Here is a 13,746-nt window from a genome sequence, read left to right as displayed (position 1 = left end):
TGGTTGCATTTGGTAAGAGGCTTCTTCCTGATTCAGAGAGCTCTCTTCCTGATTCACTGTGTCTTCATGTGGTAGAAGGGGCTAGAGATCTCTCTAGAGCTTTTAAGGCACTAATCCCATTCATAAGGGCTCTACCCTCATAACCTAAGCACCTCTCAAAGGCCTGCCTCCTAAATACTGTTGTCTTTGTGGGTTAGGATTTCAACATATACATTTTGGAGGGACACAAACATTCAGATCATAGCAGAATTCTATAAACAGGTTTAACTCACAGGAAAGCAAGAAAAAGAAAACAGAGAAATGAAAAAGAAAGAAAAACATAAAACAAAAAATAAAAAGGCAGGCCCAAGCCCTAATATATCAACAATTAAATTCTATGTAAATGGTCTAAATACATCAATTAAAAGGCAGAGATTGACAGAGTGAATAAACAAACCTTACCCAATTATATACTGTGTACAAGAAACTCAGTTCATATATAATAATAAAAGTAGGTTGAAAGTAAAAGAATGTTAAAATATATACCATGCAAATAGTAATCAAAAGAAAGCAAGAGTGGGTGTTATTAACAACAATATAGACTTCAGAGCAAAGACATTTACCATGGACAGAGGGAGACAAAGGATTGATTTACCAAGAAGACACAGCAATCCTAAATGTGTATACAGCAAACAGCAGAGAATGCAAAATATCTGAAAGAAAAACTGATAGAAATGACAGTACATATAGACAAATTTACATTTATAGTTGGAGACTTCAACACCCATTCCTCAACAATGGATAGAACAACTAGAGAGAAAACCAGCAAGGATATAGAAGAATTCGACATCATCAACTGACAGCATCTAATTGATATTTATAGAACACTCTACCCAACAACAGCAGAATACACAAATCTCTGATGAAGAAATCAAAGATGATCAAAATAAAAAGAGAGACATATTATATTCATGGATTAGAAGAATCAACATAAAAAAGATATTAATTCTCCCCAAATTGACATACAGGTTGAATGCATTCGCTGTCAAAATCACAGCAAGGGGCCATCCCGGTGGCCTAGTGGTTAAGTTTGTGTACTCCGCTTCGGTGGCCTAGGGTTCACTGATTCAGAACCTGGGCGTGGACCTACACACTGCTCATCAAGCCATGCTGTGGTGGCATCCCACATAGTAGAACTAGAATGACCTACAACTAGGATATACAACTATGTACTGGGGCTTTGGGGAGGGAAAAAAAAAAAAAGGAAGATTGGCAACAGATGTTAGCTCAGGGCCAATCTTCCTCACACACACACACACAAATCAGAGCAAGATGTTTTCTAGATATAGATTATTCCAAAATATATGGAAAAACAAAAGAACTAGAATAGTAGTTAAAATAATTGTGAAAAAGAATAAAATTCTACCCAGTTTGAAGACTATTGTATAGCTACAGTAATCAAGACTGTGGTATTGGTGGATGAACAGACACATAGATCAATGTAATAGAATAGAGAACTTAGAAATAGCCTCACACAGGTACGACCAACTGATTTTTGATAAAGGTGCAAAAATAATTAAATAGAAGGATTGTCTTTTAAACAATTTGTGCTGGAATGATCTGATGGATATCCATAGCTCTGCCTCTCGTCCTCCCAAATGCACCTCGACCTAAACCTCACATCTCATTCAAAATTTAAATTGAAATAGATGATAGACTTCCATATAAAAGTTAAAACTTTAAAACTTTTAGAATATAACATAGAATAAAATCCTCAGGTCCTAGGGCTTGTTGAAGAGTTCTTAGAAATGGCACAAAAAACACAATCTGTAAAAGGAAACAAGTCAATAAATTGAACTTCCTCAAAATTTTGCATTGTGACTCTGTTAAGATGAAAAAAAAAAGCTTCAAAGTGGGAGAAACGATACAGCCACTCTGGGAAAATTTGGCAGTTTTTTATAAAACTAGCATGCTCTTATACAACCCAGCAATTGCACTCTTGTGCATTTATCCCAGAGAAATGAGAACTTAGGTTCACAGGCAGAAATTTACACAAATGTTTATAGTTGCTTTATTCCTAATAACCCCAAACTGGAAACCATCCAGATGTCCTTCAGTGGGTGAATGGTTAAACCAACTGTGGCACATCTATACCACAGAATAATACTTAGCAATAAAAAAGGAACAAACCATTGCTACACACAATGACTTGGGTGTATCTCACAAGCATTATGCTGAGTTAAAAAAAAAAAGTCACTCAAAATGTTACATATTGTATGGTTCCAATTTTATAACCTTCTTGAAATGTTGAAATTATAGAGATGGAGAACACATTAATGGCTGCCAAGGGTTAGGGACAGTGGAGGGAAAGGAGATGAGTGTGACTATAAAAGGGTAGTACAGGGAAATCTTTGTGATGGTGGAGTAGTTCTGTATTTTGGTTGCTCTGGTGATTACTATAGAAACTTCCACATGTGATAAAGTGCCATAGAACTATACACCTTTGTCATCCCAATGTCAATTTCTTGGTTTTTATATTACATTATAGTTATATAGATGTACTTATTGAGGGAAGCAGCTAAAGGGGTAACATAGGACTTCTCTGTACTATCTTTGTAATTTCCTGTGTATCTATAATTATTTCAAAATAAAAAGGTTTCAAATTTTTTTAAGTAGTAGAATTTATAAAATAATTTGCTAAGAGGAGCAGGCCCAGCTGTATTTCAAGAATTATGCCATTATTAGCTGGTTAGATACCATTACTGCCACCACTGAACACTGGATACTGGCTGCTGCCCTTGGCCCTGCTACCAATAATGCTGGTCCTAGAAACTGGATTTTCTTGTGGCTGCTCCTCTCACTACCACAGATATGGCATTGAGTTCCATTATTGCATATTTGAATCACTCCTTTCAGACCAAGTGTTAAGTTGGAGTTGTGACTGTTTGTGCAGTAAAAGAGTTGACTTGGCAGGTCTGGGATGTTCAACCCTGTGCGTTCCAAAAACCTATGCATCCCAAAGAAAGGTCCAGTTCTTGACAAGCTCTTGGGAGATAACCTCCCAGACCTTAGAATATTCTGTCTTTGTTCACCTGGGGCTTTGTGTTACACCACTTTATGTTAATAGTGTGATATCTAGTGGGGGCCTAGGGTCTTGTAGTATTAGTTTGACCTCTGCACAGGCTGGAGACCGAGTAACTAAGGTCAGCCATGCAGATGTTCCATGTCTACCTGACCTGACCCCCAGTAAAATCCTGGGGAACCAAGGCTCGGGCAAGCTTCCCTGGTTGTCACACATCTTGCTGGGAAAATTAAGCACTGGCTGTACAGCTCCACTGAGAGAGGACAACTGAAAGCTCAGGCCTGGTCTCTCCTGGACTCCGTCCTGTGCGCCTTTTAGCTTTGCTGATTTAAGTCAGTATCCTTTCACTGTAATAAACCATAGCCATGAGCATAACACCTTTTCTGAGTTCTGTGAATCCTGCTAGCGAATCATTGAACTGAAGGGTAGTCTTCAGGACCCTGCCACACGGGTAAATCTTCTCCTAATTGCTAAAGGAATGTGAAAAAGTGAAAATCTGGCCTTTGGGGCTTTTGCAGTTGGAACTATTGCGTAATATAGAATATACACACTGTATTACCTTACTAAAACTTGAAAAAAAATTGAAATACATCTATCCCTAAGAATTTTCAAGAAGCATCTGTAGGACTGTATAAAGAAGTCCTAAAATTCAATAAGACAGACAGACAACACAAGAAAAATACGTAAAAGACTTGCACAAGTACTTTACAAAAGAGATCTAATAGATCCATTAACATATAAATATGTATTCCATGGATATGCAAAAAACCCAAAAGTGAATGACCATCAGTGGGGAAGTGGTTGAATACATTATGATACATCTCTACCATGGAATACTATACAGTAGTGTAAAAGAATGAATCAGAGATAGATAGCATTAGCTAAGAAATCAGACGCATTCAAGTGTGTATAATATGATGTTAATGTTGTAATACAATAGAAAACACATGACTTTTTGAACATGGAAGGGTATAAAAATGGTTGTTAAAAATGCATGTCGGGAAGACGGTTCAAGTGAAAGAAAGGAGTGGGAGGCAGTAAGCAAAAGAATGCAATTTAAAATATTTATGGCATATATAATATCCCATTTATATAAGAATATATATGTACAAAATGTGATATGAAAAGGTAGTATCAAAATCTTAATAGCAGTTATCTCAAGGTGGTAAGATTTAGAATGATGTTTATTTAATTTCTAAAATATTTAGGTAATGCGGCAGGCCCAGTGGCATAGTGGTTAAGTTTGCATGCTCTGTTTTGGTGGCTTGGGGTTCGCAGGTTCGGATCCCAGGCGCAGACCTAGCACCGCTTGCCAGGCTGTGCTGTGGCAGCATTCCACATAAAATGGAGGAAGATTGGCACAGATGTTAGCTCAGCAACAGTCTTCCTCAAGCAAAAAGAGGAAGAGATGTTAGCTCAGGGTGAATCCCACACACACACACACATTAAAATATGTAGGTAATGTTTGAATTTTTAATGATGAATATGCATTATTTGTATAATGAGGAAAAGTAAGTGAATTCATCACAGGAAAGAAAAAAGAATACCTTTCAGGTTTCTTGCTTGAGCAACAGGGTGGGATGATGGGATTCATTAATTCATTAAACAAATATTTTTTGAGCATATAAAATATGCCAGGCATCATTCTAGGTGCTGGGGTTGTAGCAATGAATAAAACAAAAATCCATTTTTATTCTAATGGAAAGAGAAGGGCATGACTAAAAGAGAAACACAGTGTTGGTGAGCAAGGGGATATACACAAAAGAATCAGTTTGGGACCTGTTAATTTTGAAAATACCGAGACATATCGAGTTGCCAAAGTGAGGTATGCAGTTGGATTATGGATCTAGAATTCATAGGCCAAGTCAAGACTGGAGGTAAGATATGGAAGCAGATAGCATATAAAATGGTGTTTCAGACCTCCTTTTCTGAGTCTGATCACGTACCACTGCAGACACTTTACAGAGGAAGTGCTGAGGAAAAACAGGCAGCTGACAGGGGAGGTTGCTATGCAACAGATGAGGAAAGTCATCCAGCCAGGCAGAATTGATGTTGGCCTTTGGGGACCAAATGCTGCGGTCTGTCCTAGCATTAGCTTCCTTTCATACGCAGACTCCTGGCAGGAGCTGATGCCAGAGCAAATGTGAAATGCACGAAGATCTGCCTTGGGTTTTTGGAAAGTATCAGTTCAGTTTGAGTCATTTCACATCTGTATTTCGTTTCGTACCCTTTTGAGTCTCTGGAATTACAGCAGCATGTGTGTCCTTGGGTAGGACCCCAGTAAGTGCTACTTGTGCTTCCCATGTTGCATATTGAGAAGCTGGGCTCAGAGAAGTGGTGTGACTTGAGGGGGTTCACACAGCTAGTGACAGACTGGCCCGGCACTCCCTCCCAGGAATTGAGGCCCAGCCCTGGAAGGAAACCCGGGCAAACATTTACTCTGAATCAGGGCTTGCCATGGTTCAGACACACAAGTGCCTGATTGTCATGGCTGCTCCAGCGGCCACCAGGAAGGCCTCATGGTCAGCGTATTTGTGCCACTCATGGCAAAGAGATCTGACAGCTGGAGCAGGGAGTGGACCTCAAGGAGCAATTCCCACATGTGGATGGACCGGTGTAGAGTAGGCAGGGAGTGGGGCCAGGGGCCCTCTACCTGTGTCCTCCCTGATGCAGAGCATGAGCTTAGGTCTCAGAGAACACAAACCTTGCTCATTTGGGACAGATATTGACAGGGCAGGAGAGGTGGGGTGGAACTGTTGTTCAAACTGAAGGGGGTGGAGGACCACCAGTCCCTAGGCCAGCACTAATGCAACATGGGTTTTGGAGTCAGGAATACCCAGGCTCACATTTTGCATTTTCTGTTTACTGGCTCTTTGGCTGTGTCTAGTTCACGCAGTGTGCATTGCCTCGGCATCTTGATCTGTAAAATGGAGATGCTGACATCCACCGCCCGGGGCTGCTGTGAGAGGAACAGATCCTGCTGTGATGTACAAGCTGTACCGTACCCTTCCCTCCCCTCCCCTCCCCTCCCCTCCCCCTCACCTCCACATACAAAATAGTCCATGGCTGCAGCTGCACAAAGGGCAGGAAAAAACCTAATGTTGATGAGTGGGAGCTGTGGAGGGGGATCGTGTATTCACGTGGCAGGCACGGACTCTTTCTACCTTCAATAGTATATCCTCTCTGGCCATACCTTTTCCTTGGTCCAAAAGTAGATGAGCTTAGGAGGAGCCTAACACTTGTTGCAATTAGAGACCCCACACAGAGACCTCCTTAATAGCGAGCTAAGTGCTGCTAGGCAAGGGGGCGGAGATGCATGCCGACCTGAGAGGAGGGGCCGCGAGAGGGGAGGGATTGAACAGAGACGCACTGCGCAAAAGGTACGGGGCCGGTGTGTGGGGCAAGGGGTGGGATTTAGAGGTACAGCGCATCTGTTGGGGGAGGGGATACAGAACAAGGGGAGGGACCATTGTATACTGTCGACTTGGTTGGTGGTCGGGTGGTGTGTTGGCAAAGGGGCGGGACTGCCTCCCACTGCACATGCGCGCCGCAGTCTACAGGACGAAGCTTTTGTTGGGGACGCGGACGGGACTCTTATTTGGTCGGCCAGTTCTTGCGCATGCGCAAAACCATCTGAAGCGGTGGGTGGTATATTAGGTGAAGAGGCGGGGTCGTCCTAGCTGCCGCGCTGGCATTTTCTCCTGGACAAGGAGAGGGTGCGGCTGCTGAGAGCCGAGCACTGCAATCCTGATCTTCTGAGTCGTGAAGAAGGGAGGCAACGAGGGGGTTGGGGTTGGGGCCTGAGGCAAGGTGAGAATTAGCCCCCAGACAGGGCATTTGCCCCCTGGTGCGGGCCCCCCATTTTTCATCCCGATCCCTTTACCCTGGATTCTGATCCCCCTTCCACTCCCCAAACCTCGATTCACACCCCTCACCCGATCCTCCCTTATTCAGAACCCCTGTTCTCTCTCTGAACCCCTCCCATCGTTCAAAATCTCCACAGATTTCTCGACCTCGATCTGTACTGTTATACGATTCCTCTTGATTCGAAACCTCCATTCAATTTCCCAAATGCGAATCCCAACCCAGTCCCCCTGGATTCAGAACTCTTATCGGCTTTCGGAACCACGATTTGAAGGTTCTCCCTGTCAGCAGCTTCTCGCGATTCAGAACCGCCATCCGGACACTCATTCACTTTTCCCACTCCGATCCGGCCCATTCCCTTCACATTCAGCACCTCATCTGCCCCCACAATCAAACCCTAAACACCACCACCCCCCATTCGGTCCTTCATATTTGCCCTCTGAAGTATAACGCTCAGCTCCTCCCCCACACCCCCCAGGCTCTGCTCTTGCCAGAGGGACAGGAGCCATGGCTCAGAAAATGGACTGTGGTGCGGGCCTCCTCGGCTTTCAGGTGAGATCTCCACTCCCCACCCCAGCATTTCCCTAGCCGACAGGTCCCCCCCGGACCCCTTTGCCCGCCATACGCCTGGACCTGATTTTGCCCTCTTCATGCCTAGACTCCGTCGTCTTTCAGATTCCCATGGTTTATTGAAGGGGGGAGGGGCGTCCCTTTTCAGCCATCAGTCCCTGCTCAGAGAAAGGGGAGACCCTGTTAGTAGTTAGGGCAGTCTGCCCAGAGAATGCGGGTTGGGTAAGGAACCGTTTTTTTCCATAGTCCTGATGCTTGTAGAGCATTCTGCCGCCCCCTCCCCCCCCCCCCCCCCTCCACCCCCCCCCCCCTGTTGTCCCCCCCCCCCCCCCCCCGCCCACTTATTCTCTTCAACTCCTGGAGGCGGCACCCTCGCTGCGTCTCGCGTGCTGAGTTCCTACCGCGCGCCGCACCGCTCTACTCTAACGTCACCCCTGGGTCAGCACCCCCACCTCTTCATTCCACTTTACCCCCACTCTTCATTCCGCCCCACCCCTCGTTTAGCCCCTGCCCCACTCCACCACTACCACACATTTTGTTACCACTCCACCTCCCTCCCTTCGCCCGTCTAGATCTCTGCTTCAGCCCTTCTCATTTTGCAACAATTGCCCGCCTGTGCCTCCCCTGTGTTGCTCCCCCTACTCTCCCGCTCCCGCTTCAGAGGAGCAGAGATTTAATTTTTCCTCCTGTATTTGCAGGCTGAAGCCTCCGTAGAAGACAGCACCTTGCTTATGCAGACCCTGATGGAAGCCATCCAGATCTCGGAGGCTCCCCCTACCAGCCAGGCCACAGCAGCCGCCAGTGGGCAGAATTCTAGTCCTCAGAGTTCACAGCCCCCAACCGCTAGTGAGATGGTTGATATTCAGGTTTTAGCAGCTGCCACTAGGCCTAACACAGCTTTTAAGGCCCAGAATGCCACCACAAAAGGCTCAAATGGTGCCTATGATTTCTCTCAGTCTCTTCATGCCAAGGAGATGCCCAACACGCCACCTAAGGCAGCCTTTAAGTCCCAGAATACCACCCTTAAGGGCCCAAATGCTGCCTATGATTTTTCCCAGGCAGCAACCACCAGTGAGTTAACTGCCAACAAGTCCGAGATGGCCTTTAAGGCCCGGAATGCCACTATTAAGGGGGGAGCAAATGCCACCTACAATTTCTCTCAGTCTCTCAATGCCAGTGAGATGGCCAACACTCAGCCTAAGACAGCTTTCAAGGCTTGGAATGACACCATTAAGGCCCCAACAGCTGATACCCAGACCCAGAATGTTAACCAGGCCAAGGTGGCCATTTTGCAGGCTGACATAGAGGCCAACCCAGGTATCTCTGAATCTGATGGTGCAGCTGCACAGACATCAGCAGATGGTTCCCAGGCTCAGAATCTGGAGTCAAGGACTATAATTCGGGGCAAGAGGACCCGCAAGGTGAGATCCCTGCTAGCTCCACTTTGCTTTGGGCTCTCTCTTCTCTGAGGTTGTTCATTTGTTCTAAACAAAACAAAACAAATTATATATGTAAAACCGCCTGTATTCAGCTAGGTTGTGGGGGATAATAAGGTGAATATGATCATTCCTGCCCTCTGAGTATCCACAGACCAATGGGGAGATGAGACATGGACACATAATGTATACAATCTGTATGTGATTCACTTTACATTTTGATAGTAGCCACCATACGTTAGGTCTTAGGCTAGGCACATTCACAGAGGTTATCTCATTAAATCCTGAAAGTAATCCAGTTTATAGAGAAGGAAGCTGAGTCCCAGAGAAGTGAAGTGACTTGAGTGATTTGTCCAGGGTGGTACAAGCAGAGCCAGTGGTGGACATAGGAAGAGGAGAAGCTTCAGGCCCCACCCTTGGGTTGCTCCTGGCCTGATTCAGAGATGAAACTCCTGCCTGGAAGACAGTGAAAGACAAGCCCAGGACTCAGGGTGACCATTGGCTAGTGGGTCAGGCTGTCACTACAGGTGAGGGTTTTAGGGGGCCTTCCTGGAGTAGATAGGGTGAGGACACAGAAACAACTGGTGACCCTGGAACTTCCTTCTCTCTGATGATGCAGATTAATAACTTGAATGTGGACGACAACAGCAGTGGGGATCAGAGGCGGGCCTCACTGGCTGCGGGGACCTGGAGGTCTGCACCGGTTCCAGTTACCACTCAGAACCCACCTGGCGCACCCCCCAATGTGCTCTGGCAGACCCCATTGGCCTGGCAGAACCCATCAGGCTGGCAAAACCAGCCAACCAGGCAGACCCCACCAGCACATCAAAGCCCCCCAGCTAGGCAGACCCCACCAGCCTGGCAAAACCCAGTTGCTTGGCAGAACCCAGTCATCTGGCCAAATCCAGTGATCTGGCAGAACCCAGTGATCTGGCCGAACCCCATTGTCTGGCCTGGTCCAGTTGTCTGGCCGAACCCACTGGCCTGGCAGAATCCACCTGGATGGCAGACCCCACCTGGATGGCAGACCTCACCTGGATGGCAGGGTCCTCCAGATTGGCAAGGCCCTCCTGAGTGGCCGCTACCACCTGACTGGCCGCTGCCACCCGATTGGCCACTTCCCACTGACTGGCCGCTCCCACCTGACTGGATCCCCACTGATTGGCCCGTTCCACCTGACTGGCAGAACCTGCGACCCTCACCAAACCTGCGCCCCTCTCCCAACTCGCGTGCCTCACATAACCTGGGTGCCTCACAGACCCGGGATGTGGCCCTTCTTCAGGAAAGAGTAAGAACTGTAACTCTCCAGTCACTTGTCCTCTTGCTCTTTTTGTCATCCTTCCAACTGTAATTGAACCAAGTTTTCTGTAAATAACTTGCAACTTTAATAATTTTATTTTCCCCTCCCAGGCGAATAAGTTGGTCAAGTACCTGATGCTTAAAGATTACACAAAGGTGCCCATCAAGCGCTCAGGTAGGCGTCTAGTGCCCTCTCCCGGTTTTCTGCCCTTCCCCTCACCCCATGCTCTGTGGACATCCCTCTGCTTATATGTCCCCTCCCCTTCAATCCTCTCCTTCTGTGACTGATTCTTCCTTTTCCACCCTTGAGGACCCTGACTGTGCACCCCTCAGCAGGGCTGGCAAAGGAGTTGGGGCTCTGTGGCCCCTGCTCAGCTCAGGTGCTCCCTTTCTCCTACAGAAATGTTGAGGGATATCATACGTGAATACACTGATGTTTATCCAGAAATCATTGAACGTGCATGCTTTGTCCTGGAGAAGGTGAGAAGGCATGCCTGAGGGACAGGAATGATGGGGAAAGTCTTGATTTCAAAGTTTCATGGCATTCCTACTGGGCGTTTAGGGGCAACTCTCACAGGGAGGTGAGCAACTGAGTATGGGTAGGTCGTGCGAGATTTTGTAATTTCATAGTCTGTATTCTTTTTCCTGTAGAAATTTGGGATTCAACTGAAGGAAATTGACAAGGAAGAACACCTGTACATTCTCATCAGTACCCCCGAGTCCCTGGCTGGCATACTGGGAACGTAAGATGGGAAAAGGAGGTGGAACATGCTTTTCTGAGTGGTGCTTTTTTTCTGGGAGTTTCAAGTAGGTCAGAGTCCAAGATTCAGGGTCACATAGCAGGTCATATGCAGAGCTGGGTTAGAATTATCCCATAGCTGAGGAATACTGAGAAAGCTGGATAGGTAAGCTGCCTGGGGTGTCTCATGCAAATGGCTGCTGAAAATATATTCTTTTTGTGCTCCTTTAGGACCAAAGACACACCCAAGCTGGGTCTCCTCTTAGTGATTTTGGGTGTCATCTTCATGAATGGCAACCGTGCTAGTGAAGGTGAGTGGCCGGACCTACAGCTAGGGGACCTACAGCCGGACCTACAGGCTGATTTCCATGCTCATTTTCCGTCCCTTGTCTCCCCTTGCCTCCCCTCGCAGCTGTCCTCTGGGAGGCACTACGCAAGATGGGACTGCGTCCTGGGTATGATTGGGCTCTCTCATCTCTTGACTGTTTATATCATCTTTTGGCAACAGAAGATGGTCCCAGGACTGCATCAACCTGGTGGTCTAGGGGGATTAGTTTGGGGAGGTACAGAGCCCAAGGATATGACCTGGGTTGATGGGGAAATAGTCCTGAACTCTGCCTGTTCTCTTGTCTCTGACCTCTGTCCTGGAAAGCTCTTTTCTTTGGGGAATGTCATAGCCTCTGATTATGGGTTCCTTTCTTTACTTTCAGGGTGAGACACCCCCTCCTTGGAGATCTGAGGAAACTTCTCACTTATGAGTTTGTAAAGCAAAAGTAAGTGATGTCTAGGGGCTTTGTGTGGTCCTCATGAGTTCTGTGTGCTGGTTAGCCTCAGAAAGCCCTTCCCATGCTCATTTCTTACACTGACTATATCTATGCATATATATTCAGAAATACATATGTACTCAGGAGTATTAATTGAGCATACTCCTTGTGGTTGGATTTTTCTGCAGTCTAGTTATCTTGCAGGTGAAGCCTGTCTGCTATCCCAACAGTAGACATTTCCAAGGTTGGACCTGGCTGTGACTTTGGCACTGCAGTGTAATCATTGCAGTGGGCCTATCTGTGGCTCAGTGACAAGGTTACAAGAACCTGGAGCTAGAGCTATGACGGGGGGGTGAGATTAAGCGTTGTCCTTTCTATAACCCTACACAAGCCACCCTGCAGCTGTAGGTGACTGCTTAGTCTAGAAGCACTCACATAGGAATTTGAAGACCTGATTATTAGAGAGTAAATAATCTATGTTTAGGAATCAGTCTGGGAGGAGTTGCTACCTGAAATCTGGGGTGTAAAAATCTAGGATTATTCTGCATTCTGGGTAGAAATAAAGACATTTTTGTTCTTTCTGAGATACCTGGACTACAGACGAGTGCCCAACAGCAACCCTCCTGAGTATGAGTTCCTCTGGGGCCTCCGTTCCTACCATGAGACTAGCAAGATGAAAGTGCTGAGATTCATTGCAGAGGTAATAAAAGAACTGCTCTAGACTTGACGGGTCAAGGGATGAGGTATGACTGGCTGGGAAAAGTCCAGAGCAGGAATGAGATCTTAGGTATCGCACATGATAGGTGCCACCGTACTGTTGGTATTTGTTGTTGTTATTATGTAAACAATAGGACAAAGTGGGGCATTAAATATACAGCAGGTGCTTCATAAATATTAACCAATACTATTATGAGGTTTCTTTTATTTTCTATTCCTTATCTCAGGTTCAGAAGAGAGACCCTCGCGACTGGACTGCACAGTTCATGGAAGCTGCAGATGAGGCCTTGGATGCTCTGGATGCTGCTGCAGCTGAGGCCGAGGCCCGGGCTGAGGCGAGGACCCGCATGGGGATTGGAGATGAGGCCGTATCTGGGCCCTGGAGCTGGGATGACATTGAGTTTGAGCTGCTGACCTGGGATGAGGAAGGAGATTTTGGAGATCCCTGGTCCAGAATCCCATTTACCTTCTGGGCCAGATACCACCAGAATGCCCGCTCCAGATTTCCTCAGACCTTCACTGGCCCCATTATTGGACCTGGTGGCACAGCCAGTGCCAACTTTGCTGCCAACTTTGGTGCCATTGGTTTCTTCTGGGTTGAGTGAGATGTTGGGTAGGTATGTCACTTTGGATTTGGCAGTTAGGGTCACTGGGAGGTATAGAGCCCATGGGAATGTAATTATGTGCACGAGTTGGGAGTTCTAGGAAACCCACGGTGGGGAGATGAGGGAAGAATAGAGAAGCGCTATTTGGTATTGTTGTTCCTTACTATTTGATATATATCATTGATGTTTACATTTTTTTCTTTCTTATGTTCACAGATATTGCTAATCAGTTGCAATAGTCTTTCCCCTGAGTGAGGCTGAAGTCTCAGATTCCTTCTAAACACAGTTATCTAGAGAGCCACATCCTGTTGACTGAAAGTGGCATGCAAGATAAATTTATTTGCTGTTCCTTGTCTGTTGCTTTTTTTCCCCCTTGTGTGCTGTCGAGTTTTGGTATCAGAAATAAACGTTGAAACTGCAAAGTGAATTCGATGTGCTCCCAGTTTTTTCTAGATTTAGGGAGAGATCAACATGTTTTATATGGGAGAGACAGGGTCTCGATTTTAGCCTGAGGGGCAGATCAGCTTTCAACAGGTGGAAATGTGGGTAGATCCAGCTAAGGAATTGGGAAACAAAGGAGGGACTGATTAGCACGAGTGTTAATGAGGTCCAAAACTTGTTATTTAATAAATATCACTTAAGTGACTCATGTGATAGATATGCTGCTAGGTGTCCTGAAGTGACATTGAAA

The 13,746-nt window shown here is 46.1% G+C and overlaps 1 protein-coding gene across 6 annotated transcripts in view; it reads left to right on the top strand.

Annotated features, from left to right (window-relative positions):
- LOC124245612 (melanoma-associated antigen D1) overlaps nt 1-13,482 on the top strand; it is a 58,190-nt gene extending 44,708 nt beyond the window's left edge. For 4 of the 6 annotated variants that reach the window (XM_046673097.1, XM_046673099.1, XM_046673094.1 and 1 more), the window contains 12 exons: nt 7,404-7,477; nt 8,194-8,916; nt 9,551-10,219; nt 10,342-10,405; nt 10,631-10,710; nt 10,882-10,973; nt 11,201-11,280; nt 11,382-11,424; nt 11,680-11,742; nt 12,319-12,433; nt 12,678-13,063; nt 13,272-13,482. In XM_046673097.1, the coding sequence (XP_046529053.1) occupies nt 7,433-7,477; nt 8,194-8,916; nt 9,551-10,219; nt 10,342-10,405; nt 10,631-10,710; nt 10,882-10,973; nt 11,201-11,280; nt 11,382-11,424; nt 11,680-11,742; nt 12,319-12,433; nt 12,678-13,055 (2,352 nt within the window). In that variant the 5' untranslated portion in view covers nt 7,404-7,432 and the 3' untranslated portion in view covers nt 13,056-13,063; nt 13,272-13,482. Of the gene's footprint in view, nt 1-6,591; nt 6,872-7,403; nt 7,478-8,193; nt 8,917-9,550; nt 10,220-10,341; nt 10,406-10,630; nt 10,711-10,881; nt 10,974-11,200; nt 11,281-11,381; nt 11,425-11,679; nt 11,743-12,318; nt 12,434-12,677; nt 13,068-13,271 lie in introns of those variants that run through there. The other 2 variants (XM_046673096.1, XM_046673095.1) reach the window with 2 other exon arrangements.
- The last annotated feature ends 264 nt before the right edge of the window (nt 13,483-13,746 follow it).

The sequence above is a fragment of the Equus quagga genome, chromosome 10 (assembly GCF_021613505.1).
Source record: "Equus quagga isolate Etosha38 chromosome 10, UCLA_HA_Equagga_1.0, whole genome shotgun sequence".
NCBI classification, from domain to species: Eukaryota; Metazoa; Chordata; class Mammalia; order Perissodactyla; family Equidae; genus Equus; species Equus quagga.
This window is presented reverse-complemented; position numbering and strand designations above follow the sequence as displayed.